This window comes from Petromyzon marinus, chromosome 38 (assembly GCF_048934315.1).
Source record: "Petromyzon marinus isolate PM22_M1 ecotype Great Lakes invasive population chromosome 38, UKy_Petmar_22M1.pri1.0, whole genome shotgun sequence".
Classification (NCBI taxonomy): domain Eukaryota; kingdom Metazoa; phylum Chordata; class Hyperoartia; order Petromyzontiformes; family Petromyzontidae; genus Petromyzon; species Petromyzon marinus.
This window is the reverse complement of record NC_133704.1, coordinates 7,347,067-7,374,788: the sequence shown is the minus strand read 5'-3', so window position 1 is coordinate 7,374,788 and position 27,722 is coordinate 7,347,067. Positions and strand designations below refer to the sequence as shown.

General features: G+C 50.9%; 1 protein-coding gene across 2 annotated transcripts in view; it reads left to right on the top strand.

Moving 5' to 3' along the window:
* RASL10B (RAS like family 10 member B) overlaps positions 1-24,937 on the top strand; it is a 31,688-nt gene extending 6,751 nt beyond the window's left edge. Inside the window, exons 2-6 of one of the 2 annotated variants that reach the window (XM_032967749.2) lie at positions 6,405-6,560; positions 6,720-8,107; positions 9,886-10,112; positions 10,435-10,559; positions 17,168-24,937. In XM_032967749.2, the coding sequence (XP_032823640.1) occupies positions 8,068-8,107; positions 9,886-10,112; positions 10,435-10,559; positions 17,168-17,429 (654 nt within the window). In that variant the 5' untranslated portion in view covers positions 6,405-6,560; positions 6,720-8,067 and the 3' untranslated portion in view covers positions 17,430-24,937. Of the gene's footprint in view, positions 1-6,404; positions 8,108-9,885; positions 10,113-10,434; positions 10,560-17,167 lie in introns of both variants that reach the window. The other variant, XM_076072614.1, reaches the window with a different exon arrangement.
* The last annotated feature ends 2,785 nt before the right edge of the window (positions 24,938-27,722 follow it).

Genomic DNA, 27,722 nt, shown 5'->3' with positions numbered 1-27,722 from the left:
TCCTGAACCTCCCTTTGCTCCCGTTTCTCCGTTCCATTTCCTTGCTTTCTCTCGATTCCCCATCATTTATATTCTCTCTCCTCTCTCCCGTCCCCGTCGCTTGCCCCGTGCATGGCATCATTGACTCTACTCCCCTTCCCGTGGTGCGCACAGTGCCACGGGGCACAACGTTGCTCGCAATGTCTATTAGAGAGAGGGCTATGCAGGCACACAGACAGACAGATGGAGAGAGTAACGGCTAGGCAGACAGTAACATAGACAGACGAGCAGGCAAGCATACAGGCAGGCAGGTGGACACGAGGGCAGACAGACAGGCAGAAGGACAGATGGATGGACGCATGGACAGCCAGGCAGACACAGAGACAAGCAGATCGACAGACGAACACGCATGCAGACAGATAGATTGACAAATGGGTGTACAGGCCGCCACGACACGCATATAGGCAGACATTCAGACGGATATGCATACAGAGAGACAAAGCCAGGCAGACAGAAAAGCAGACCGCTGGTAAGAGGCTGTTATTACTCGGCTCGCTCTTGTCTTATTCGCGCTTGTGACCTCGGGATGACCCTAGTTCGTCATAACAACAACAGCGGCAGCAGCAGCAATGTTTATTTGAAACAAAACAAAAAACCCGCCACCAATTGGCACGCGCGAACGTGAAAACCGCACGTCGGCCCAAGTCACCGCGTGGCAAATGTCCCATCGTCGTATTTTATCGATGGACACATCACTTACACTTGGGCTCATGGAGGAATCCGCGAGTCTGCGGGGTCGTCACCTTTTCCCCACGGAAGACCCCCCAAACACCCCCCCCCCCCGGATATTACTTCTCAGTCCACACGAGGTGCGTTATCGCAACTGTGGTTCCCCTTTATCACAACGCACTGCAGCGGAGCGCTGTAACACTGGCACCACATCTGGCTACAAAATCAGCTCCTGTGGCCAAACCGTTCGAACACAGCTGATGCCGATTCGCGGACTCGACCAAGGGGTCAAACTCGAAGCACGTGGGAACCCCCTGTGGTTCCAGACGTTTCATCCCTACCGCTTTTAAGTGGTAGACTGGCGATTTGTTGTTGTTATTAAACACCATCCCTACAATTGTGCTGGTCAAGAAGGATTGGGAAAACCAAGCGAGCCATGAGGTCAAGAGATGAACTATGCTGACCCCAATAATCCGGGGCTTATACCTTTCGAGCCCCCCGTCTCTACGAGGTATGAGTCCCATGTAATGGGATGAATGTATGCACAGCGCGGATAAAGCTTGTGAATAATTGAATCGAGGCCCCGTGTTTATTTTATCCAGCACAGCGGCTATTTTATCACAGGGAAAATGTTGGATGTCCAGTCATGAGCGCGCGCGCGCGCGTGCGTGTGTGTGTGTGGGGAGCGGTAGTGTAGCTGCTGATGATCTGAACCGGAAATGGGCCTCCCCTAGGTCGACTCAGCCTCAAATGAGTAACTGGTGCGGTGTGTGTTAACGTCACCACTGGGGAGACAAAGGCGGCCGGCCGTGGTGTTCGTCACCCACCCCCTCGTGTGCCGTTCCGGCCTTCATAGGTGCTGCTCGCTAACAGCACTCGCCCCAACAGTCTGTTACAGGCTACGCGGGGGGTCTCTTTGTGGTGTAGCGGTTCGCGCACCGCGCTACGAACCCGGCGTCCCGAGTTCGATTCCCGCTCACCTCCTGTGGAGGCTGGATTCGAAGCGTGCGCCACCACCGCACGTGGAGTCAAGTGTGGATATTACTCGCCAAAGGCGTCTGACCGGCGTGGAAGAGTAGGCCAAATACCCCTCTCGAGATGGCTGTCGCGACCTCCCTCCGGTGGAGGCCCCTTCATCCAGGAATTTGCTTCAGCCAACAATTTGCAGGGCTGCGCCTGCACAGAATCTGCCCCGTGTGTTCCTGTGTCATGGGAGAGGCTATAAATAGCCCGCGGGGCTGTGTCTGGCGTTCTGAGTCCAGGGCTGATTGATTCACGGCCAGCGGAACAGATTGGCCCTGACGCGGGGGGGGAAATGAGGAGTGCATTGCGACTGACTCGCGTGCGCCTGCCTGTTGTGTCTGAACCGGTCTTGGGCCTCCCCTAGGGCTCCCCTAGGTCGACTCAGCCTGAAATGAGTACCTGGTGCGGTGTGTAAACATCGCCACTGGGGAGACAAAGGCGGTCGGACGTGGTGTTGGCCACCCACCCCCTCGTGTGCCGTGCCGGCCTTCATAGGTGCTCGCTAACAGCACTTGCCCCTACAGTCTGTTAAGGCTTTGTGTGTCTGTGTGTGATGGGGAGCGGTCGTGTGGTGGTTAGCGCGCCGCGCCACGAACCCGGCGGCCTGAGTTCGATTCCTGCTCACGGCCAACACCGGTGATGATTGTCTGAATCTGACCTGGGCCTCCCCTAGGTCGACTCAGCTTCAAATCAGTAACCTGGTGCGATGTGTAAACATCGCCACGAGGGAGACAAAGGGAGACAAAGGCGGCCGGGCGTGGTGTTGGCCACCGACCCCCTCGTGTGCCGTGCCGGCCTTCGTATGTGCTCGCTCACAGCACTTGCCCCTACAGTCTGTTAAGGCTACACGGCGGACCTTAGCCTTTTGTTTGTGTGTGACTGGGTAGAGTAACGGTTCGCGCACCGCGCTACGAACCAGGGAGACCCGAGTTCAATTCCCGCTCACGTTCGCCAACACCCGTGACGATTATCTGAACCCCCTTGGTCGACTGAAATGAGTATCTGGTGGGATGTGTAAAACATCGCCACTGGGGAGACAAAGGCGGCCGGGCGTGATGCTGGCCACCCACCCCCCTTGACAGCACTTGCTCCGACAGTTTGAAGCTGCACGGGAGACATTTGTCTTTGTTCGAGCGACAGTCCCTCCCTGGTGGCTCATCAGTCGAGCGAGCGGTATAAGTTGCGAGTCTAAATCCTTGTTGGGGGTTGACTCGGCCTATCATCCTTTCAGGGTTGGTCAAAATGAGCACCACTTTGTGTGGTGGAATAAGACAGTGGTTGTCCTTTGGATGTACTTGCTTCCAATCGTAGGGATGTGGAATTTCCACCGCTGCCTTGGATCTGTGAACATGAGATGGGCAAAGCCACAATGCTTAATTGAGCGGGAAATCACAGAGTGTGTGTTTCTGTGTGTATGTGTGTTCATCCGTATGTGTAACGGTTAGCGCGCTGCGCAACGAACCTCGCGACCCGAGTTCCATTCCCGCTCACGGCCAACACCAGTGACGATTATCTGAACCGGTTCTGAGCCTCCCCTAGGTCGACTCAGCCTCAAATTCGTACCCGGTGCGGTGTGTCAACATCGCCACTGGGGAGATAAAGGCGGCCGGGCGTGGTGCTGGCCCACCCACCCCCTCGTGTGCCGTGTCCGGCCTTCATAGGTGCTCGCTCACAGCACTTGCACCTACAGCCTGTTACAGGCTACACGGGGGATCTTTGTCTTTGCAGTGGTTTGCGCGCTGTGCTACAGACCCGGCGATCCGAGTTCGATTCCCGCTCACCGCCAGCACCAGTGACGATTATCTGAACGGTGGTGTGTAAACGTCACCACTGGGGAGACAAAGGCGGCTGGGCGTGTTGTTGTGTACCGTACCGTGCCGGCCTTCATAGGTACTCGCTAACACCGCTTGCCCCAACAGTCTGTTAAGGCTATACGGGTGATCTTTGTATTCATTGTCCTGTCTCTGTCAGGCTTTGTGTGTCATCTTCCTTAATAGGTGCTCGCTAACAGCGCTTTGCTCCCACCGTCATGTGCATGGCTACCGGGGGAAATCGTTATCGCTGTGGGTCCTTAACGCGCTTTTCCTCCCTGCAGTGAAATTACGGAATTATACAACGTCCGGTAGGTTACATCATACAAATACACAGTGCGCTGCCCTGATTTTTCGATTTTATTGTCACACAAATTGTGCGGCAGTGACACTCATTCGGTGCCCAAATCCGTTCAGGTTGGGATAATGTGGCTGCATTTGGGATACTTCAGCAACGGTGTTGAAGCTGTGGTCGTCACCAGCAGCAGTAGCAGCAGCAGCAGGAGGAGGGCGTTCAGGTTAAGATTCTCGAGCTGATGGAAAAGTTCCCAGCAACGTAGAAAGGAACGTGAGTGATTTCCATCGATGTCCGTGACACGGTCCTCTTGCATTCATGCGCAGGACTTGGTTCATCATCATTATCATCATTAACGTCATCATCATCATCGATGTTACCACGCTCCACGGAATAACTCTCTCTCTCCCAGCCTTCCCTCTGTCTCGCTGCTCCAAAGCACTCACAGATTCACGCCTCTCACGTCGCTCCATACCACCCCCCCCCCCCGAGCCACGATCTCCGTCCGCGCTGCATTTGCAATCGCAGTGCCGCTCGCCGCTCACAAACCACGCCACGGGCAAGCGCCGCGCGCCGGCCGTGAATTCCAATGCGGCTGGAAGAAATAAAAAAAATGTTTTGAAACGTAAAGAGCGTGGGGATGAAATAGAGGTGGCAGCGATGGTGGTGGACGTGGGTGGGGGAGCTGGGGGGGGCGTGGGGGCGATAGATCGAGCGAGTTAATATCTAAATATAGCGATGAAAGCGACCGGGTGGGGCAGGGTGGGTGGGGGGTGTCGGCGGCTATGATGGCAATGCGAAGCGTATTGCTTGGAGGGGCTCGGAGTCGTGGGGGTGAGCTACAGGGCTGGAATGCGAGGCTGCGGGGATGATGGAGATGATGATGTTGTATTGAGCGGTCCTCTGCCGAACAAAATGCGCCCTTGCACATTCATATGTGCGGGGGTGCACGTACAGCTGTGGGCAGACTCTTGGGGCAAAGCGCGAGCGGCATCTATTGAAGGCCGGCACGGCACACGAGTGCGGGGTGGTGGCCAACACCACGTCCGGCCGCCTTTGTCTCCCCAGTGCTGATGTGAACACACACCGAGCCAGAGACAACATTTACGGCTGAGTCGACACAAGGGGAGGCCCAAGGACGGTTCATAAAATCGCCACTGGTCGTGAGCGGGAATCCAACTCGGCTCGCTGGGTTCGTAGCACAGCGAGCTACCTCTCCCCCCCCCGCCCCCCACACACTACAAACGCACAGTCACACACACAGCAAATGCGCAGTCACACACACACACTACAAACGGTAGCTTAGAGGCAGATGATTGAGCGAGAATAAACGTCCACATGCAGCGATGCTTCCGAGAAAAATATAAATGAAAGAGCTTCGCTGTGCCCCTCTGTGCGGAGTGAACGACGCGAGGACGTCACACTGCGAGCGAGGTCACGAGGCGTGCTCACGGGTGGAGGGGGGGGGTCACGACCACTAGTCCACGGTGGCTCATTTTCATCATCATTATCACCATCGCAATACAATCATAATTATTGTCATGGTTACGACTGTATCAACATTATCATCATCATCATGCCACCTCCACCATCATCATCATTACACAACGTCCTCATTAATATCATCACTCCTCTCACGATCATTAACATGATCATCATCACCATGCCACCTCCACCATCATCGTCATTACACAACGTCCTCATTAATATCATCACTCCTCTCACGATCATTAACACGATCATCATCACCATGCCACCTCCACCATCATCATCATTACACAACGTCCTTATTAATATCATCACTCCTCTCACGATCATTAACATGATCATCATCACCATGCCACCTCCACCATCATCATCATTACACAACGTCCTTATTAATATCATCACTCCTCTCACGATCATTAACATGATCATCATCACCATGCCACCTCCACCATCATCATCATTACACAACGTCTTCATTAATATCATCACTCCTCTCACTATCACTAACACGATCGTCATCGTCACCACCATCCAATGTTCGATCCTCGCATGTCAATCGCACTCTCCTCCGCCAGCCGGATTCAGGACTACGGAACGCGGGGCTCGTATCTCTCCGTCTTTCGCTGGCCTTTTAATGGTCCCAGCGGGTCTCTCGCACGGGTTTATGAACGTCAGCGAGTGTAAGTTGCTGCCCGGCGATTACCTGCGGCTGGGGCACTCGTCCCCCAGCTCCGGGAAAAATCAGTGGAACTTCCGAAAGCCCTTGGCCGTTGAAATCACGGGGCGCCTGATACTCGGATACGAGCTCAGGCCCTCAACGGCGGCGGTGCCAGTGTGTCTGAACCTCCGTGTTGCCCGTCTGAGTCCCGTCGTGGTGCAGGTTGAGGAGTTCAAGGAATGCGGCACGCCACCTTTGCTTTGATTTGTGTGCTACTCTGCCTTTTCCATTTCAGATTTCAGGGCGTTTGGAAGCTGCACGTGGTGCAATTTTCACTCGGTGTTCGCTCGAGAGAATTTGCCGTTTCATCTTTATTTGTTGTTGTTGCATCGCCTTAATTGCATTCCAATTGTGCCCGCAGCGTCGTGTCAAGAGATGAATACATTTATGTTCGGAATTCGGGCATCGGGCAGCGGAAACATCGCCGCACGCTTCAACGGAGCGCTCCCGGAATGCGACGCCGCGAGGCCCACGTCATCTCAAGTCGCGCTCCACTAGAACTCTCGTCCAACACGAGGTGGCGCACCCTTGACATCTCCTCCTCCAGAGGGAGTGTTCGTCACGCGGCGATCAACCCCAACATTTTTATACTCGGAGCTGCTATTTTAGCCGCATTGAGGGGAGCAGCCGAACCCAATACGACCTCTCCTTTTCCTGTTTTTGGTTCTGTGCGCAGGCAATTTGGTGACCACGGCCGATAGCGTCCACTTCGAGAGCACAAGTTTAATCGGGGGCGACTGAAACCCGCATTTTATCCCAGGATCTTCTGACACAAGTGCTGGCCGGCTTCGTCCGTCTGGCACAGAACCGGTCATCCGAGCCACCCAACCACCTTTGTCTGCGAGTGTCAATAAATCGCCACATTTCAGGTTCACGCAGGACACGAGTGCCCGGACTTTCCACCTGGGGCCACCCTTGGGCCACGCTTGCTCTCACACCAAGACCTTCTGTCGGCGTGCCTTAGACGGAGAATTGTGACGGTGTTTCCCTTTTGCTTCCGTGAGAAAAGAAGAAAAATCCATCCGACCGCGACGAGGCTTGATGCGCGCGTCGAGATACCGCACGTGCCGTGTCTTGTGCTTTTTGTACTTTTTGTTCACCCTGATGCTCGTTGTTGTCGTCGGCTGACGTCCATTTTGCAAGAACGACGACGACGACAACAACAACAGCGGTAGCAGCAGCAGCAATAATAATCAGCAACGCTATGAGTCCAAAAGCAGCGATGGCGACAACGGCAACGAGAGCGACGTGAACATCGGCAGCCGCGGGGTCGTGAAGAGGCTGCGCGAGATGCGCTGCTCGTGACGCGACGCTCGTGACGCGACCGCGTCGCTCTCTTTGATTCGGCAAGCGGTGTTAAGGGCAAAAAAAGTCTCTCTCGATAGCTTTTTTTTTTTAAACGCACAACTTCAAGAAACGAAGCATTGAAAACTGCAGTCTTCCTCCACCGACGGCCCTCTCGACGCGTCATCACCGCCGAGCATTCGGGAGGAGCGTGCGGAGTTTTGTGGCTTTTCGCCGAGCGACCAAAGACTTCGTGGCGGTTGGGGCCGGGCCTTGGTTGGGGGTGGTGGGAGGGCGGGGGAGTGCAACAGCAAATATTGTACTGTACTCCGCTCAACAATTCGAGCAGGAAAGGCGCATCGCAGAATCGTCACGAGGTGGCCACCTTCGTCAGCGAAATCCTCCAGGCACAGGAGGCAACTTCTTGGCCACGCGGTGAGGCCCCCCGAGCGAAGCGCTAAGGGCTGTGGTGGTGGCGGTGGTGTTGTTGTTCATATCGTCGTTTTCATCGTCGACGGAAGCTGCTTGCGAGGGCACGGCGAGGCGGAACATGGCACCGGAGAGCCCGAATTCGGTAGCAACCGCTGGAGGCGGCTACGCGCGGTGTTGAAGCGACGAAAAGGAGAGGGAGACGGAGAGAGGGAGAGAGACACGGAGGGAGAGGGAGGGAGTGAGAGAGAGGGAGCGAAGGAACTGCCACGGCGCCACGAAGGCAAGCGGCGGGCCCACGATGCCACACGATGGTGCCGGCAAGACGCACGCGTAGCTGGAGTCACACCTGTGAGTGCGGCTTGCGGAGCGCGATGACTCGCTTGTTTGTGTGCTGGTATCCGGCTCTCTGATGTGTTATTTCCTGTTGTTGTTGTTGTACCGCGATCGTTTCGCTCCACGGTCCAGGGAGCTTCATCGGGTTCCGAAGGAAGCTCCAGACGTTTAGAACTGCGGGCGCAATGAGTTTTAAGTCGTCACAATGAGCGACACGTGACGGATTCCGTCCAATCGCAGGCAGTTATAATCAGCACGCTACCACAGAGACGGCGTGCAATCACACAGCACGTGGCGCCAGCGGTGTCCGTCAAAGAGAATCAATTCCATCTTGACTTAAAGCTTTCGTGACTGCAGCTATTTGTATTCTTTCGGTCTTTCGGTAAAGTCACGTAGATGGGTTCAAAGAAAATAACAACCTATCTACGGGACTTTACCGAAAGACCCAAAGAATATTGAATCAATTCCGTTTTGGAAAACGATAAAAGTTAGGTTTAGATTCAAATCACATAATTATAATTCCAGGTGGAATCTGTAACGTGTCTGATAAGATTGGCAGTGTGGTCTGCGGGCTAGAGATGACAGTTTAGAGGTGGCAACGTATTAGTGGTGCAATTTTGTTGCATGGCTAATAACGGTGAATTATTTTGAGATAACAATTTAGACAGTTTCACGTAATCACATCCAAGCATATTTCACGGTTATCGACTTCCAGACAGGGTGGGTGCAGTGTCAACATTTATGCCTTCCAGCAAGAAGGTCCTGTGTTCAATTCCCAACTCTGGGTGCCTTTCTGCGTGGAGTTTGGACGCTCCCCCCCCTTGTTCCCGCATGGAGTTCCCCCGGGTTCTCCAATTTCCTCCCGTAGATTACAAAACAACAACAACAACAACCGTGCATACACCATCCCAGTGCTGAAAAAATGATCTGCAACTTGCTTGGGATGACATTTCGCAGCAACATTTCTCCCTTACTGCAAACAAAATCTTAGCAGGACCCTCTTGAAAAAGAGTCTTGAAACTCGGTGATACTTCTCTGCATAAACAAGCGTAGACATCTTAATACGACTTTTTTTTAAATACAGGGTGTGGCTAATTTTATCATCCATTATCAACTAATTAGAATTAGACAGCTGTTGGAGCTGAAGTGATAAAACCACACAGACACTCCGTCAACAGCACAGGCAAATAAAGCACAACCGTGCCAAATTGTATTATTGTGTCAGCATCGCCGGTGTGGTTGGGTCCGGACGTATCTCACAACCGTATTTGGCCACTGGACACGCGACGTTTCGCTGGAAACTGCGCCAAGCATATTCAGGACATAGCCTGGCGAGTAGTCAGCATGTCGGGTCGAGGCGAGTTTCACGACACACGTTTTGTTCGGGATTATCACCTGACCCTGGACTCAGCCAACACAATCGATTATGTATCATAACAGTGGCCTCGATTCACCAACTCGATCGACTAACGACTCGACTCTCGTCTGTACACAAAACGCAACAGGTTCGTCAATAACAGTGTGTGGCCTTAAAATAAAAAAAAAATAAAAAAAACATAATGATCGACGCTTCGGGCATATGGCCCTTCGTCAAAGCACATCTATTAACTCTCGTGCCTGTCGCTAACTAAATGCTTCCGATGAACAAACGCGTTCGGGATATAAAACAAAGAGTCCCATGTGCCACCACGCGTGATCACTCTCCTTCCTCCCTTCCTCGTTTGTTTGTTTCATTGCTGCTGTCATTGCTGCTCTCGTCGTCGTCGTCCTCGTCGTCCTCGTGAATTCGCTAGCGGGCCGAGCCATGGTGGAGACGTTCAAGGTGGCGGTGCTGGGCGCTCCGGGAGTGGGGAAGACGTCCATCATCCGGCAGTTCGTCTCCAACGAGTTCGGCGAGACGTACGCGCCGACGCGCACGCGCGCCGTCTACGCCCCCGCGCTCGTCATGAACGAGCGCGTGCTGGAGCTGCGCATCCTCGACGTGCCGCCGATCGCCTCCTTCCCCCTCAACTCCTTCCAGGTGCGCGGCTCACTCGGCCGCCGCGCTGCCCCTCTCTCTGTCTCCTCTGTTCTCCGCGTCTCTGTTCTGTGCCTCTGTTCTTCTGCTCGTCGCCGGCGTGTGTCTTGCTCGTTTTTTGAGCCCGGTCGTTTGTGGCCAGGTCGCTTCTGAAAAATACGCGAATAGGTCGGTGGGCTTCACCTGAGCAGTGGGCAGTGCTACCCAAGGCAGTGGGTGGGGAGCTCGGTAGCGGAACCATCGCGTGGCAGGGAGTTGGGGGAAGGTGTCATCTCGCCGCGTGTCACGGTTGAGCGCATGTGGCCTTCCTCCCGTCGCGTGCCAGGAGTGGTCGGACACGCGGTGCCGGGGCCTGCGCAGCGCCCACGCCTACGTCCTCGTCTATGACATCTGCTGCTTCGAGAGCTTCGAGTACATCAAGGTGCTGAGGCAGCAGATCCTGGATTGCAGGTGCGTGACTCCCACGTGCATGTACAGGGCGCATAAAAAAAAATTCACACTTGTGAGAATTTGCAACTATACCACAAGAAACATGGCCCCAGGGGCTCTGGAGAAGATTCCAGGCCACGTGTTGACAACGATGGTGAACAAGTGGGAGACTCTTTAACTTTTTGAAGCTATTAACATTACATTTGTTATCGTGTTACAGTGTAAAATTTTGACTTCCGACTTTCGTGACTGCAGGAATTCATATTCTTGGGTTCTTTGGGTAAAGTCACGTAGATAGAAAAAAAAATGAAAATAAAGTGAATAAAAATACCACGACGTTTCGATCGCAACACAAGCGGTCGTCATCAGGAAAAAGGGGTTAGCCTCTAAAGGCAAACTGTCTATAAAGGTTTGGAGATGGGCGTAGCCCAAGTGTATCAGCAGCACCAGCAGTGCCATTGCAGCAGCACCAACATTGCCAATGCAGCAGCAATGCCAATGCAGCAAGGGGCGCCAGGTAATCACTGCACCCCTGCTCCACACACCACACTGCTGTGTTTGACAATAATTATTATTCTTTTTTTTATCTACGTGATTTTACTGAAATAACCAAAGAATATGTTACAGTGTATTATTCGTTCTGTTTCCATTAAGAACGACAGTCCCATGTAAGTGTTAACGATTTTTTGAAGCACCCTGTAATTTGTATGCCGCTTTCGTCAATCCATTGCCAGATGAGGGCCTCCCCACACTGTGCGGGTCATTAATGTGGGGGACGCAAACGTGGGATCGTGGAAGTACGGTTTCAACAATGGACTTTGCTTCACTGCCCTCTGCTGAGAGCCTAAACCCCGACCAAATGACCGATCCCGTCAGATCTCGGGCAGATGAGCAGGTTTGCGCTTCGATTGGACTACCAACATGCACAACGGGTGATGTAGGCTGCTGCGGGGCATGCGTTGTCTGGATGAGGGTAAGGGCGCAAGCCCTGCAATAATTTGCTCACGCTCCTGCTGGCTGAATGGCGTCCACTAGAAGGAACTCGAGAGAGCCCCACTAGGGGAGGGGTGTTTTTGGCCTACTCTTCCACGCTGGTGGGACGTCTCGGAAGAGGTGTGAGCACCCACGCTTTACCCCACCACACGCAACCTGGCTATCGGCTAACTGTGGTGTAACCCATTTCTACTGCTGGCTTAGAAAGAGGCGGCGGTGGGGTTTTGGGGGGTGGGGGGTAGTAACGAAATTCGCACCGTTGTTTCAACTGCCGCACCGCGAGATCGAACCGAACTGGCGAGCGTCTGCACGGCAAGTCAAGCGTGCTTAAAACCATTCCACCGTAGCAAATGCTGGGCGCTGGATGTGAATTCCAATGCGGCTGGAAATACGCAACAACAACAACAACAAATCTAGGCTGTCTTAACCAGGAATTGCAAAGAACAGTGGCAGCGATGGAGGAGGTGGTAGATTGAGGGGTGGGCAGGGAATTACGAAACTTGGGTCTGTGTAATAATACGAAACAATTTTTTTAGAATATCACCTAAGGCCCACTAAGCTGTGTAGCTTTATTTCATAAGCGACCTGGCTATCACAAATGATGGCCCAACGAAGTGGCTTATCATCACGTGGAAATGCATAGCAGCCAGATACTCTAAAAGCAAGTTGTTTGTAAATGTGAAGGGAAAAACCGGAGGACCCGGAGAAAAATCCACGCAACCACGGAGAGAGAGAGAGACACGCAAACTCCAAATATACAACAGGCGTCAGGGTCGGGATCGAACCCACGACCTCCTGTACACCAGGCGAGGTAGTTAACATCTCCTCGCCACCGTGGCACCACAATAATCCCGTATCATTCAATATCAATCTCGCCTCGTGCCGACCACGGGGTGTGTGGATTGGTAGGGGTTAACGCTCGCTGCCGTTTTTCAATTAAGCACAGGCAAGCCGGCACGCAGCTTCCATGACCTCTGCAAGCTGCATCAAAAAAAACATAGGGGTGGGTGAGTGGTGGGGGGGGGGGACGATGTAATTAGACATATCCAGCCTTCGCTTTTGTCTGCACTCGGAGCGAATCGCTCGGATGGCCGGGAGTGGCATGAGCGTCACGGAATATTTCAGTCGGGGCCGTTATATATATAAAAAAAATGAATATATTATATCTCGTGCGGGTGCTTCCAGCTCTTTACAAGATTTCTGGGCAACATCGTGGAAGATTAGGCCAAAGTTACCTCTCTGGAGGGAGTCTCTCTCGCTCCCTCTGGAGCGCTCGCTCTCGTGGAGGCCCTGACACAGCCGAATCAAGCGGAATGCACTCCATTGCGTCAGATCTCGCAATCTAAGCGGGTTTGAGCTTGGATAGTATCGCTTGGATGGGTGACCACCCTTTGTTAGGCAGGTTTCTCTCGGCAACTGTGGGGTTACGTCGTGGGCAGCATGGTAAAGTATAGTCCAATAACCTCTCCTCACGGTGATGTATGGAGGCCCCATCGAGCAGTGGATTAACACAAGAGCTGCACTTGTGTACACGATGACGATGATGGTGGGGGGGGGGGGGGGCTCTGTGTCCACACCGACTGGGAAGTTAACTTATGACCTTTCGATTGTGAGTCAAGTGCCCGACCTCTCAATGATTATTAACCAGGCTATATACTTTATCAGTGGTACAACTGCCGGGATATTGCGATTTAATGGGCTCCGTTCCAGTTGACCACCAGCTCCTTATTTTATTTTGGAGTTTTTTAGCGGATGCCACCGCGGCCGGTTTAATTAGTGAGAGAGATTAACGGCCCTCCTGGAATACGAACTAATTAAATTGGCCGCCGTAACTAGCTCTCAGCTCACTCCTGGCAAGGATAAAGGATCGGCCCAAATGGATTTTTGATGATAATTATTTATCCTGCCTTTTTTTACGTTGCCTGCTTAGGAAGCGATCCGTCGTTAAACGCTCATCGGGCCCCGTTCTCACGAAGACTTACCGTTGTCCTACGGGCGAAGAATCGGCACATTGTATACCAGTGATTGAAGAGGACGATTGCAGTTCCAGGAAAAAAAGCGACGGGCTGCTGGGGTCCTGGGCCGTTGCGTAATCTGTGCGGTTCACGGAGTTCTGGTTTTTTTCTTCTTATGCTGCTGCGATTTTCTTTTGAATGAACTGGCCGCTCGATTTTCACAGTTCCGCAACTTTGCCCCCCACTAGTCCGCGTTGGTTTTCCTCCCAACAGCACTGCACATCTCGCGTTGCTGAGGGCCGTAGTCACCATCATAATCTCCCCGCGATGGCCGGTCAGCATTACCATTAGTGGCTCGGCACAGAGCAAATTCTTCCAAGTGCGGCTGAACGTAAAATCATGATACCATATATCTCCGGATTATAAGATGCTCTGGAAAGTAAGATGCACAACCAAAACTTGTGCCCGGTGTCAATATAGGATTCTGGGAAAAGTGGGTCTATATAATTCGGACAATGTGACATTTTTGGAACCGTTTCTGCCACTTTGATCCAATTGTGCTATCAGCTATTTTGTCATGGGCCAAATAATTTATTAGGAAATCTTGCAGAGAAGCGAGCTCGACGTGAACAACTAGGGTGAGGACATATCGCGAAATATCATTCAAGTTCGTTCGTTCGTGTCTCAGTCTGCTTGTCCTGGTGAGGGTCGCGGCGGCAGCATATTGAGCAGTGATGGTCGAGACCTCCCTTTCCCTGGCGACTGACTCTAGCTCTTCTTGGGGAATTCCCAGGCATTCCCAGGCCAGCCGAGCGACATAGACTCGCCAGCGTATCCTGGGCCAGCCTCGGGGTCTTTGCCTAAGTGTCTTTTTTTATATCTAAACATTAGCGGCCGATGCAGTGTCCTACACACTATGAAAGAGATATATAATATATTTACCGTCGGGCAGTCAAACAAGATACTTATTTTTGTAATTCTTAGAGCTGGACTTTAGTGAGAGTGAAAACTAAATTTAATGTGACAAATTTCCTTTGCACGGGTGTTTTTACGACCAGTTTGAGACCGTGAAAACGTCACTTTCGAAATCCCTGCTGCTTAGTCACGGACGCCAGCTGAAACCCAGATTCAAACCCAGGATCTCAGCGGCACCTGCTCAGCAACCTTTGACCTGTGAGACATCGGGCCAGCTATAAAATGCTTGGCTACAAGCCAGCGAGATGGGACTTTGCTCGGGAATTCAGAGAGCGTGGCAAAGAATAGTTCATCATCTTGCATTATTATGACGACAAAATTGTCTGGAATTTAGGTTACATATTTATTTAATGTGGTCTCCTCTGTCCGGGTTGTGAAGGGAACGCTGATTTCGAGGCGGCGTGTGCGCCGGTGCGTTGCTTGGCCCCCATTATTTATTTTCCGGTCCCTCGTCTCGCCGCGGTGCAAGGAAGGTCACAGGATGCATGGAAAAGTGGAACGCTAAACAAGTCAACAAAAACCACCCGCATAATTATTTGATTTGGGCCGCGTGTTGTCAGCATTCATTTTTCCCATTACAGCCAACAGCCTAACTGGGGCTCTCGTGGTGTGAGAAAGTGATTGCAGGGCTGGACTTTTGTGTTTTACCCGTTAGCCAGGCCGCATCGCGGGTCCCTGTTTGTGCGTGGTGGTCATTACTAACGAGCCACCAAATCTATTTGCTTTCTTTCTGCCCTGAAGGCCACCGCCTGATAATGTATTTTTCGTGTAATGTAAATGTGTGTACGCGTACAGCCCCTTTGTTGGTGTGAGCGAGCAATTTCAGGGCTGCACCTTTTCCCTTGGAATTTTGGGTCTTGGCTCGTACATGCAATCTCGCTTGCGTTTGGTCGGATGAATAGAAACTCACGAGTCTACGTCCAGATTATTCTGGCCATAAAATGGCTTGAGTTGATGTGGGTGATGAATTGCTTCAAGTCTCCGTTGATTTTCATTCAAAGTGGTTCACAAGTACGCGAGGCCGCTATGAGTCTCTACGTGAGCCCACATAGAGACTCATACACTCACAAAGAGACTAATAGACTCACGTAGAGACTCAGAAGACTCGCACAGAAACTCGTAGACTCACACAGAGCTCACAGTAGTTGTCCGCTTGTGTTGTAGATGAGCTGGTTGGTTGATTCTCCAATCGCTTGTCAGGCTATACGGTACAACGCAACAGCACATGCCACGAGCGATAATGTGCAATGCAATTGCAATGCAATTTGGATTCAGATGGCATCTTAATGCCACTGCGTCTCAAGATGCTGTACAATGGCAGGAGTAGGGTGGGGGGTGGGCAATTTTTTTTGGGGGGGGGGTTTGTCAGCGTATTGCCTTTTGCACCAGGTGAATCTGTGTTTTAAGCGATGCCAGGACACGGTATATATATTTTTACAAGCTGTCAGAAATCCAATAACACTGTTCGGTGCGAGCCACTTGGCATTATGAGGCTTTTGGGAGGCGGGGGGGGGGGCTCTGGAGGGCCTCTGGTGAAACGGGGGCCCTGGCGCCCCAGGGGACCCCTCGGCCATGGTTGCATGGCCCCTGTGGTGGTGTCCTTGTTGTTGTCTCTGGTGACACCTGAGGCCGGTGCCTTTTATTTTGGCTCAAGCAGCGCTGCCTCCCACCTCCGGTGCTCTCCACATCTCGACCTTTGACCCCAGACCTTGTTACCAGCCCTCTTTCATCGCTGTCTCTCTCAATCGTCTCTCCGCGTCGCCGTGTCTCTTTAAACACTCCCACTGCTCGCCCAAAATTGCCTGCGTTGTGAATGCGTTCGTGGTCCACTCCCCCGCCATATAATTTCGTCTCATTTCGGTTTTTTTTCAATGCTTTGGTTTATATGCCCCCCCCCCCCCCCCTGTTTAAATGAAAGATTTCACAAAAGATTTCACGCTCTGCTCTCCTCCTTCTTACCCCTTCCCTCTCTTTTCTTTTTTCTTTTTGCTCTGTCTCTCCCCGCTTGGTGTGCTCCCCGGTTTGCGCATTATCCCTTCATCTCACGATCTCTGTCCGTCTCCTCCTGCGTGTCAACTGGATGGCCTCAGAGGTTCAGTGCGCTGAGATGGCACCACTCAGATCCTGGGTTTGAATCCAGGTGGTTGTTGCCCGTGTTGAAATCGGCTTCTTCTCAGGTGCAGCGGCGTCGTTCATTCACCTGTCCATTCGCCCACCTGTCCATCCATCCCTCTGTCCGTTTGGCCATCCTTCCATCCGTTTATGTATCCTTCTACCTGTCTGACTGTCCGTCTGTCGTCATGCCCATCCATCTGCTTGCCCGTCTGACTGTCCGTCTATCCATAGGCCCGTCTATCCATCCGTCCGTCCGTCGTCTGTCGGTTTGTCCGTTCCTCCCGTTTATGTGTCCGTCAACCTTCAGTGTGTGTCCGTCTCTCTGTCTGTCCGGCCACTTGTCTGTTTGTCCATCCACCCATCCATTCGCACGTCCGTCTTTTACCTTTGAAAGGACCCACGGCGTCCGTCCATCGACACATCCATCCGTTCGCCGAACCTTCCGTGTATCTGCCCGTCCATCTGCTATTCCGCTGCACTCATCCGTCTCATCAACCGTAACCCCGTGTCTTATCGCCACCTTCTCCCCCTCTCCCCCCCCTCCCCCCCCACCGCCACACACACCCACCAACACCCCCACGGCCATCTCAGGGCTACCGAAGTCCCCATCCTCATCGTGGGCAACAAACGCGACCTGCAGCGACGGCGCGTCATGCCGCGGCGCACCGTGGCGCAGCTCGTCAAGAAGTCGTGGAAGTGCGGCTACGTCGAGTGCTCGGCCAAGCACAACTGGCGCGTGCTGCTGCTCTTCCGTGAGCTGCTGCGAGGCGTGGGCTGCGGCGGCTGCAAGTTCGCGCACCCCTCAATCCGGCTCCACGGGGCCCTGCGACGCAACCGCTGCAGCGTTATGTGAACGGGGGCGTGATGGCTGGCCACACACCACCCCCCTACCCCCCAAAAAAAAAAAATCCGGGTTTTATTTTTTACCGCCCCCCATCACCGGAACTCCGGTCCGGGGGGGGGGGAAATAAAAGAGGGGGGGGGGGCCGAGATCCACCACGCCGGGTTTTTGTAATCGCCCGGTGACACCGGCAGGTGGGTCGGTTGGTTGACGAGAGCACAACACGACCCCTGCTGTGTGAGCCGCTGTTGGGCTTGCGGCACGGGGAAACACACGGAGCGGAGCCCGGCCTGCCGACGTGACCTGGAGTCGTCGCCGTCGCCGCCGCTGCTGCTGCAGCTGACAGCGGTCGGACGATGTGATTGTGAGGTTGGATGAGACGGAGACCGATGATGATGATGGTGGCGATGATGATAAGATCAGCGTGTGTGCAGCTGGTGCATCAGCTGTCCGTGACACTTAACGCCGATGCGGCTGACCTTGCAGTTGCCGCTGATGCTTCGGCAGATGCCACTTGTCAGTCACTTGTCAGTCACTTGTCAGTCACTTGTCAGTCACTTGTCAGTCACTTGTCAGTCACTTGTCAGTCACTTGTCAGTCATCCGCGGCGGCGGCGGCGGCGGCGATGGACTGGAGAATGGACGATCACTACCGCTATAAATGTAATTACAGTTGTGCCATTGTTACGAATTGTTATTTATATATTTTTTTAAAGTCCACGTTCAGTGGTGATGTTAGCACCCGCCTCACTTCTTTTTTTTGCGACGAAGTAGAATCTAGCGCCGAAGTGGAACGGTGCGCTTCTCTCGCAGAGGACGTTGCCAGCGACAGCTTCGTCGTTGTCGTCGTTGTTGTTGTTGTTGTTTAACGGCGACGCTCTGTTGACCGCAGGGGAAAACAACTGAGTAAGAAAGACATCGCAGGATCGTGAGAGATGGCGCAGGCATGTAGGGGGGAGGGCTTTATCCAGCAGTGGACTCACCATGGCTGATGGTGATGATGATGATGAGGCTGATGATGAAACACTGGGAATTAAAGTTGCATGCAACTCGGAGGAAGTTTGCTCAAAACCAGTGGTTCTTCTTCTTCTTAAGCTGGGGCGCACGCACGCCCTGCATGGGCTGCCAGATGCCCTTTCTGGGCTGTAATAAGACATGTAACAAGACATGGGCCAGATTTGTTTTTATATAAGCTAAATCATCGAAAAACGAATTAAGCACGGGCACGTTAAGTTACAACGTACTTTGTTTCATCAAACCCCATGTATTTATTTACGTTATTTAAACAAACAATGATTGACGATCGAGAACCAACGGGGTTTGCAAGTATTGCGGTCAAGGTTTAAGAGCCACTGGAATCTGCTGAACGCCTGTTCCACGTTGTTCTTGCACTGGCAACGCGCACTCTTTGAGTTGGCTGGGTAAGGTCCCGGTGGTCATCACGGAATCCCGCTCCTACAGCATCCTACAACATCTTACAGCATCCTACAACATCCTACAACATCGCGTGAAGTGTCTATCATGTTTACACCTGTCAACCCCACACACACCCACGGTTTGCCCGTATTCTTGTACAAGGGGGAATTGAGCAAAACTATTTGTTTGTATGTGTGTCTTATTTGTTTGTGTTTCTCCCTCTTGTGATGGGACTTTGTGGGATGAACGTTGAGATTTATAAGGGGGCACGGGGTGACCAATAAGGTCTGAATTGGTCTGTAATAAGGGCACTGATACGGGGTTTGACAAGGTATTGCAATGGCGAGGTGACGTTTGCTAAGAATCTGCAAAGATCCTTGTCTGTATCAAGCTAAATAACACAATTCTCTTTAGATGTGTTTTTTTTATTTTATTAATAACTTTCCTTGTTTTTTTTGCATCATGAAATATACCGAGAAGGGTTTTTGTTGTTGGGTGTTTTATTCATAGGCCGAGCAAGGGCCGCCCAGGAAAGAGTGGAGGGCGCGGTTCGGGCCTGCTGCCAGTCTATCACAAAGAGACACGGGGCCGTGGGTTGAGTCGAATGGCTCAGTGCGCGTGTAACTTTGTTGCGGAATTAAAAACAAATAATAAATAGCAATGCCGTCGCAACGTTTTCAAGATGACACATCGTGCAACGTTCGAAAAACGCAACAAAGTTACAGGTGAAAAAAATTGCACCTTTTTTTAAAAACTTAGGCTAATTAACGAGGCCACAGAATTGGCAGTGTCTTAGCACGGTGTGGGTTTGTCTCGATGTCAATGAGTGTCTGCGTCTATATGTACGAGTGTCCGTGTGTCTTTGTGGCAGCTTGGTTATCTGTATGAATGTCAATGTAGTTTAAAAATGGGTCAGTTCTGCACAGACACCATATTCTCTGTCCGTCCGCTACAGCACAGGTGTAGGGAATATCAACAGGACATACGTCTTTGCTTTATTGACCCGGTCAAGGCTTATGATACCATCAGTAAGGCCTGGGCTGTGGGTTATTATTCGTGCTTTTGGGGACCTGATCCTCTGCTCACAATCATTGTGATGGGCAGGCCGAGGTAAAGCTGCGTGGCCAGGAGTTGGAGGCATATACCGTGTTTGTATTTTTGAGTGCAACAGGGATGTGTCTCATGGCTCCTACGTTATTTAAAAAAAAAAATTGACCATGTAGTTATAGACTCTTTCCATGGCTGTTCCAGTGAAATTTCCATTTGGTACAGATGAAATGGGAGGCAGACTGATACCTTTTGGATCAATCATGTTAATAATGCTGATGATCTGATAATCGCTGCTCACCCTGAGGAGTTGCAGACTGCTGCTTTACCGGGAACGTGCCACGTATAGGTGGCGCCAACCCAACAAAAACAGCGCACGCCCAGCCGGGTTATTTGTGTCATCAAACACTCCACCGACCGCAACACCTCGTGAGTGATGGGACAGTTGTGGAGAGAGTGGAGAAGTTCCCATACCTGGGTAGTGAGCTTATAACCAGTTCCGGTTTGGCAGCAGAGGTCTTTCAAATCAGTGGAGTGACATCTTTCCATCAGTTGAGTAACACTGGAAGCTACCTTGACTGTCACTCCATATGAAGTTTGTAGGTCTTCTCGGCCAGTTATGCCCTCAGTGCTTGCTAAAAGTGGGAGTCCCCCTTTTAAGGAACGTCTGTGCCGGTTTGAAACAGGCTGGCCTGCCTATGATTCATCCTGGGTTCAACTAGACTGGATTACGTGAGCTCAGATTCTTGAAAGATCAGGCTATAGTCCGATCGGTAAGCTCGTTGGGCAGTTAATGCGTTGGCTGGGTCATGTAGCCCACATGACCCAGCCATCGCATGTCCAAGCAGCTTTTGTTTGGCCGGATAGAATGGGCTAAACGGGTCACGGCACGGGCTTGAGGGGAGATAGGCTGATGTGATACAGGGAGATGTGGAGCTGAGTGGACTTGCCGATGACTGGTACCAGCGGTATCAAGGTCGGATTCTGTGGAGGAGATTCATAAAGGATGATATTCAGAAGTTGGAGGCTGTTGCCCTCTAAGAACAATGCAGGGCTGCGGGGCAATGCTCACAATGAGCAGAGTGGCGGGTCGATAAAACGCGGCACGATGGCACAGTGGGGAGCACTGGCGGTGCCTCTACCAGTCATCTCAGTCAACCCACGGTACCTGAGTCTGTCCCGTGATCTGTCAGCGAGCCCTCGACACTTTGCGTCGCCTCAAAATGCACCTAGCCTGGCACAATCGCTTTTGTGACGTCACCGCCACTTAGTGGCGAATGGCGGCTGTTCTTGTTGAGTGCGTGCATGAGTAAAGTTGTTTTTGTGAGTGTGTTCGTATCCGAATTGTGCGCCTCTATTTTGTTTACTTTTTACGTGTGTAAAAGAGTGGTGCAGTTGATCACGTTGTGTGCCATGAGCTAACCGACCTGACTTCGATTTCCGGCCACGGCTAACATCAGTGGCTCGTCATATCCAAACTGGTCCTGGGCCTCCCATGCGGAGCCTAAAAAGAGCGTGTAAACATAACAAAGTCGGCCAGGCGTGGTGTTGGCCACACCACGTCCTGTTGCCCCGTGCAGGCCTTAATATAATCGCTCTCTAAGAGCACTTGCCCCAACAGTCTAAGAGGCTATATGGGAGATATTTGTCTTTTGTATGAGTCGGTGTGAGCATGTGAATGCGAAATGAAATGTGTCTTCTTTGGTTCTTTCGGTAAAGTCACGTAGGATGAGAATAAAATAAAATAAGACAATAAAATTCTCACGACGTTTCGGCCACAACACAAGTAGCCTTCTTCAGGTGAAGGAACAAAAAACTGTCGGGACGACAGAGCTACATTGAACGCTGCTAAGATTCGTAGCGTCTTTTAAGCTGGTTGAGAGAAGTGAGGCACCTTGACAAAGGGGTTTACATATCAAGCAGGATAATTTATCATTGAAATAGCTGAGGGATTAGCTTGTGACTGGTCACAGAAATAGCTATGTTAAAGTCAAAGCCTACACATCCACAGAGGCACCTAGTGCATGGACGCCAAAGGGGGCTGCAACAACTCAACTATCATACAGTAAACCGATGTGAAAAATCTAAGTGTAAATTACATCAATATAATAAATGTACTCAATATATTCTTCAATAAGCTGAGCTATTAATCCCTCAGCTATTTCAATGCTAAATTCTCCTGTTTGATATGTAAACCCCTTTGTCAAGATGCCTCACTTCTCTCAACCAGCTTAAAAGACGCTACGAATCTTAGCAGCGTTCATTGAAGCTCCGTCGTCCCGACAGTTTTTGTTCCTTCACCTGAAGAAGGCTACTTATGTTGTGGCCGAAACGTCGTGAGAATTTTATTGTCTCATTTTATTTTATTATTTTATTCTCATCCTACGTGACTTTACCGAAAGAACCAAAGAAGATGAATCCTTGCAGTCACGAAAGCTTTAAATCGAAAAATGAAATTTGCTGTAAGGGGGCGCTCGTGGGTAAAAAAAATGCGTGTGTGAGACAGCACATGTTTAAATCAGTCTTACCAGACAGTCGTCGGCAATGACATACAAATAGTTATAATATATTTAACGTGTTCTTTTTGTTGCTATTCATTATTTTTACTTGCCCTACACCCGACGCATTGACGATGGACTTCACTTATTATATAATGTGAGTGCGCGATTACAAACGTTTATACTGACTTTACTAAATGTGTTGAAGCATTCTCATTTCATGTATTCACCACATCCTGGTCATGTCCATTACAGTGTTCGCCGAGGTTTCGCCAGCCGCCAGCACTTTGAATGCCTAGCATCTGCTGCGCCGAACATTTCTGCCGAAGCCGTCGTATGATCCACCACTACACTGATGAATATATGACATCCACTGAATAGATGACGTCCTTTGGGAGGAGAGGACTGCACAAACCGGGCCAAGGGGCTCGGGGCGAACTGGGTGGGCTCCACGTCACCGCCAAATATCCATTTGTGCCACCAAAATTCACTCTTTATTTTAGCGGCATATCACTGTGATGGTGAGCCCCCTACACAACAGCTTTTCTGCCCCCCCCCCCCCCCCTACATGCCCCTACCCTCGCCGTTGGCGGGGAAGACCTTGAGCCAGGACCGATGCATGCGTGTTTCACCGTGGCATAAAATGCCAGCCAATCACACGAGATGCACGAGAGGGCGATGCTGCGATCGCTATGAGCTGCCGACACACAACCCTTCCTCTCCTTTGTAAGAGCTTTCAAGTTAATCTTCCAATAATTACAAAGTGAAAGTAATCATAGGGAGTAATTATCCGAAGCGTGCTATGCAACCTCTTAATTCCTTTTAATGTATGTATTGCGCACTGGAATGTGGAGTTTCGCAGTGTCCGCGCTGTGGTAACGACGCACTCCGTGGATGTTTCACTCCCCAGGCAGGGGGCCAGCTCTTGGCGTCTCCCGTCCCCCATGGTTCGTGAATTTGTTCAACATCGCACCCGGGTCGACGTCGCGTATCCGACTCGCTGGCGACGAGGGGTTGATAGAGCGGATGTTGCGAGAAGGTCGGATATGCGAACGTGTGTTACGAAATTACAAAGGTTGCTGGAGAAATATACGGCTGCAAACTGCTTTAAACACGGATATTTGCTTTACTCTGCTGTAGAAGGAAACACAATGTAAACGCAATGGATGCAAGGTTAAGAAGAACACGTGACTGTGTGTGAGAAGATCTGAGTGGTGAATGTGACAGTGACACCACGCACAAAATACTGCACTGGCTGTGGGACGGTTAAATGGTCAGGGTGGATATGTGATGGTCAGTTATGTAACGTTGTGTTAAACTGGACATCGTCAACACCGCCCGAATATAGTTTAATTTGTTTGACACATTTTCTTGATTACAAGTCCATGGACGTTTGGAACTACAGAAACAAACTGTGTTAAGTACTGCGATAAAGTCCACTCTGGATTATCCAGAATGATGGTAAGGGGTCCAGATAAAGCAAAATCACGTAAAATGTTAAACAAACGTGAATTCGGCTCGACGAATATTCGTTATTGACCGATATAGAATGGAAGAGAAGACGTGGAATGTGTTGTATTTTTCAATTGCTCCCGAAAGTAATCGGTTAAACTTGCTGACATTTTCTCGGTCACGTGGCCCCTGTTTCACTGACCCTTGACGACTGAGGAGCAGTTGGTAATTAAAACAGCGTGCGTAAAACATTTGAGACACTTTAAAAAGATTTAGTTTTTTTATTCGTTAGCACGGCTAGTCCACAATCCGGATGATCCACACAAGGACAATCGAGAGTTAAAGGTAATAATAATTACATGATTTCGGTTTTGTGAAAAAAAAAGGATTGGTTTGTTGGAAGTCAAAGATAGTCCCTGGAATTTGTGAGGTTCACATATATTTGGCCGGATGGTGGTTAAAGTGCTCGACTCGCTAATTAAAATGTTACGAGTTCAAATCCCGGTCCGGGTTTGGGAATAAACTTTCTGTTAAGTCAAGTGGTCGTCCTATATATATAAAAAAAGTGGAATCTGCCGTAGGAATGTGTGATTTTGTACCACTGGTTCAGCCCCACTTATAGAGATGAGAGCCAGTAAAGTACAGCCGTGGCAATCGCTTGCTCGGAAGGGCTTCTCCCTGCTGGAGGGAATTCTATTCCAGAGAGTCTCTCCGGAGGATATTTGGCCTACTCTTCCACGCTGGCCAGACGTCTTCAAAGAGGTGGGAGTACCCACACTTTACCCCACCACACGCGACATGCCGACCGACTGCGGTGTTACGTGTTTATACTACCGGGTGATTTAAGGCGCTTGCCCAAATCGGTTTCACCTTCCGCACCGGAAAGGGGAGGGGGGTGACTCAAATACTCTTGTTATTTTGTAATGGACTTTATTTACATGAATTACTACTATGGGGGGAGCTGCCTCAAAGTTGTCACGTTATAAAACGATGTTGGTGGTGTTCCGACATTTCTTATAGCCCATTAAAATGCAAAAAGAAATAAAAAAACAAAAACAAGGTTAGCACTGTGTGACGTTTCACGTTCCAATAAATTTTCTAAGTTTGATACCTGCTTGCTTTATTATTTATTTGCTGGCTGGGACATGTGTGTGCCGGTCCACCGAGACATGCCTTGGAGTGGCCACCACGAGTACGGTGACCAACGGTGAAGAGAAGATTTCCGGGTCATGCACATGATGAGAGGAGACTGTGATGGCAGATCTATGGGCCTCTGTGTGAGTTTATGAGTCTCTGTGTAAGTCTATGAGTCTCTGTGTAAGTCTATGGGTCTCTGTGTGAGTCTGTGGGTCTCTGTGTGAGTCTATGAGTCTCTGTGTGAGTCTATGGGGTCTCTGTGTGAGTCTATGGGGTCTCTGTGTGAGTCTATGGGTCTCTGTGTGAGTCTATGGGGTCTCTGTGTGAGTCTATGGGGTCTCTGTGTGAGTCTATGGGTCTCTGTGTGAGTCTATGGGTCTCTGCGAAAGCGAATGGTGGGGTTTGTTTGACCACACTTCACCACGGTGGTCGGAGCAGGTTGGTGACGTTGGCAGTGGGGGAATGTCTCCCAAGACCGGTTCAGATATCACTTACCACTGATGTGAGCCGTGGCGAGAAATCAAACTGGGCCCAGAACGCACCGCTTGGCCAACCGTGCGCGTATTTCGGTTTAATGGAATACATTTTCCATTTGATAAAAAAAAATCCATTTGAAAGACGAGATAAAAATAACTTCGTGACAGTAACTAGACGGTTGCCTAATTAAGCCAAGACCGAATGAATTAGAGCAATTTGTACATGTACCGAGGACAAATCGTGCGTCGTTTGCAATTGCTCTGAGCTTGCTTCACGTACACGCGGTGTCGTGTGGAGCGGTGGCGCAGCGGTTGGCGACAAACTACGCAGTTCGCCATCAAACAAGCGACCTGGTGATGCTGCTGTTGCTGCTGCAGCCTAAGCAATGATGCACAGGCACAATTAACAACGATAAAAAACTACAACGTTCGTCAATAACACTGTGGCCTTAAAAGTACAAATAAATGCGACGTTTCGGGTAATAATTTAATTCTATATAGCGTCATTCATGCAATTGCATCCCACGACGCTGCACATCAATTATCCAATGGTCCTTCTTCGTAGCACGTATACTCACAATCACCATACACTGAATGATGCATCACCAACTTACCTTATCCTCCATTGACGCATCTTATCAAGTTATATTAATTGATCCATTGACATTTAGGGTTTAGGATGGGGCTTAGTTTCTCACTCAATATTTCCCGTGTGGCTGGTAACACTGGAGGAGGTGGCACGTGATTACTCACAGTTTCATACTGACTGTGTCGGGGTTATCTGGGTTTCTCTGTTTCTGATTGCCGGGGCGAGACTCGTGTGGCGCTGTGGTTAACGTTGTCTCGCCACCGCGGTGCCCCACGGTGGCTAGGAGATGTCAACTACCTCGCCTGGCATGCAAGGAGGGCGGCGGTTCGATCCCGACCCTGACGCCTGCTGCTGTGTATTTGGAGATTTGCTGTCGATCTTCCCGTGGTTGAGTGGATTTTTCTCCGTGTCCTCCGGTTCTCCCCTCGACATTTAAAGGCATGCATCCAGAGCAGTGGCTTTCCTTAACCTGGGGTCGCACGCATCCACTGGGGGTGCGAGATGCCCCTTCGGGGAGCGCGAGACACGGCCAGATTTGTTCACAAGGTAAATAATCGAAACACATGAAGCACGGGCAAGTAAGTACAACTGCTTTGTTTCATCAAACCCTAAGTATGTATTAACATTATACATTGTTTTTTTTAATTCTAAGATTGAGAACCAAAGGGGTCCCAAGGCTGCAGTGAAGGTTAAGAACCACTGAGTATTTGGTTGCAATAGATTTCCACATGGTAAGCCGCGTTGAGCTGTCATTTGTGACCATATCGCTTCACAAAGAGAGCTCTATAGCTCAGTGGGGGCCTTACCTGGTAAAATATAAAAAAAAATCTCTTCGTGGAGGCGAAAGGGGATAATATAGTCGAGGTTTGAAGCTTTCGTCACTGCAGGAATCCATACTCTTTGGTTCTTTCGGTAAAGTCACGTAGGTATAAAATAAAATAAATCACGACGTTTCGGGCGCAACAAGCGTCCATCATCAGGTGGGAAAGCATGGCCTGCTGCTGTGTTGCGCCCGAAACGTCGTGAATTATTTTATTTTATACCTACGTGACTTTACCGAAAGAACCAAAGAGTAAATTTTGATTTAAAGCTTTCGTGACTGCAGGGATTCATATTCTTGGTTCTTTCGGTAAAGTCACGTAGAAGGAGTAGTCGAGGTTTTGAGATCTCCTGTCGATGCGGTGACCCGTGGATCTCCAACAGAGGGCGCTCGACACCAGCTGTGGCAGAACCCGACCCAGCAGTTGCCCACGGCTTGACTGAGATGACAGGGGGAGTAACCAAAGACAACTATCTCCCGTACAGCCTTTACAGACTTTTGGGGCAAGCGCTATTAGCGAGCACCTATGAAAGCCGGCACGGTACACCGTGGGCGTTTTTGGTCAGGACCACGCCCGGCCGCCTTTGTCTCACCAGTGACGATGTTTCACAGGTACTCATTTGAGGCTGAGTCAACCATAAGGGGGAGGCCCAGGACCGGTTCAGATAATCGTCACGTGGTGTTGCCCTATGAGCGGGAATCGAACTCTGGTCGCCGGGTTCGTAGCGCAGCGTAGCGCTAACCGCTGCGCCACCGCTCCCCACCGCTCGCCGTCGGCAGCACCACGCAAAGTGACCACCGACCGGAGCCAGCCACTTACAAAATAACAAGCAGCAACAATGTGGGGGACACACACACACACACACGCATC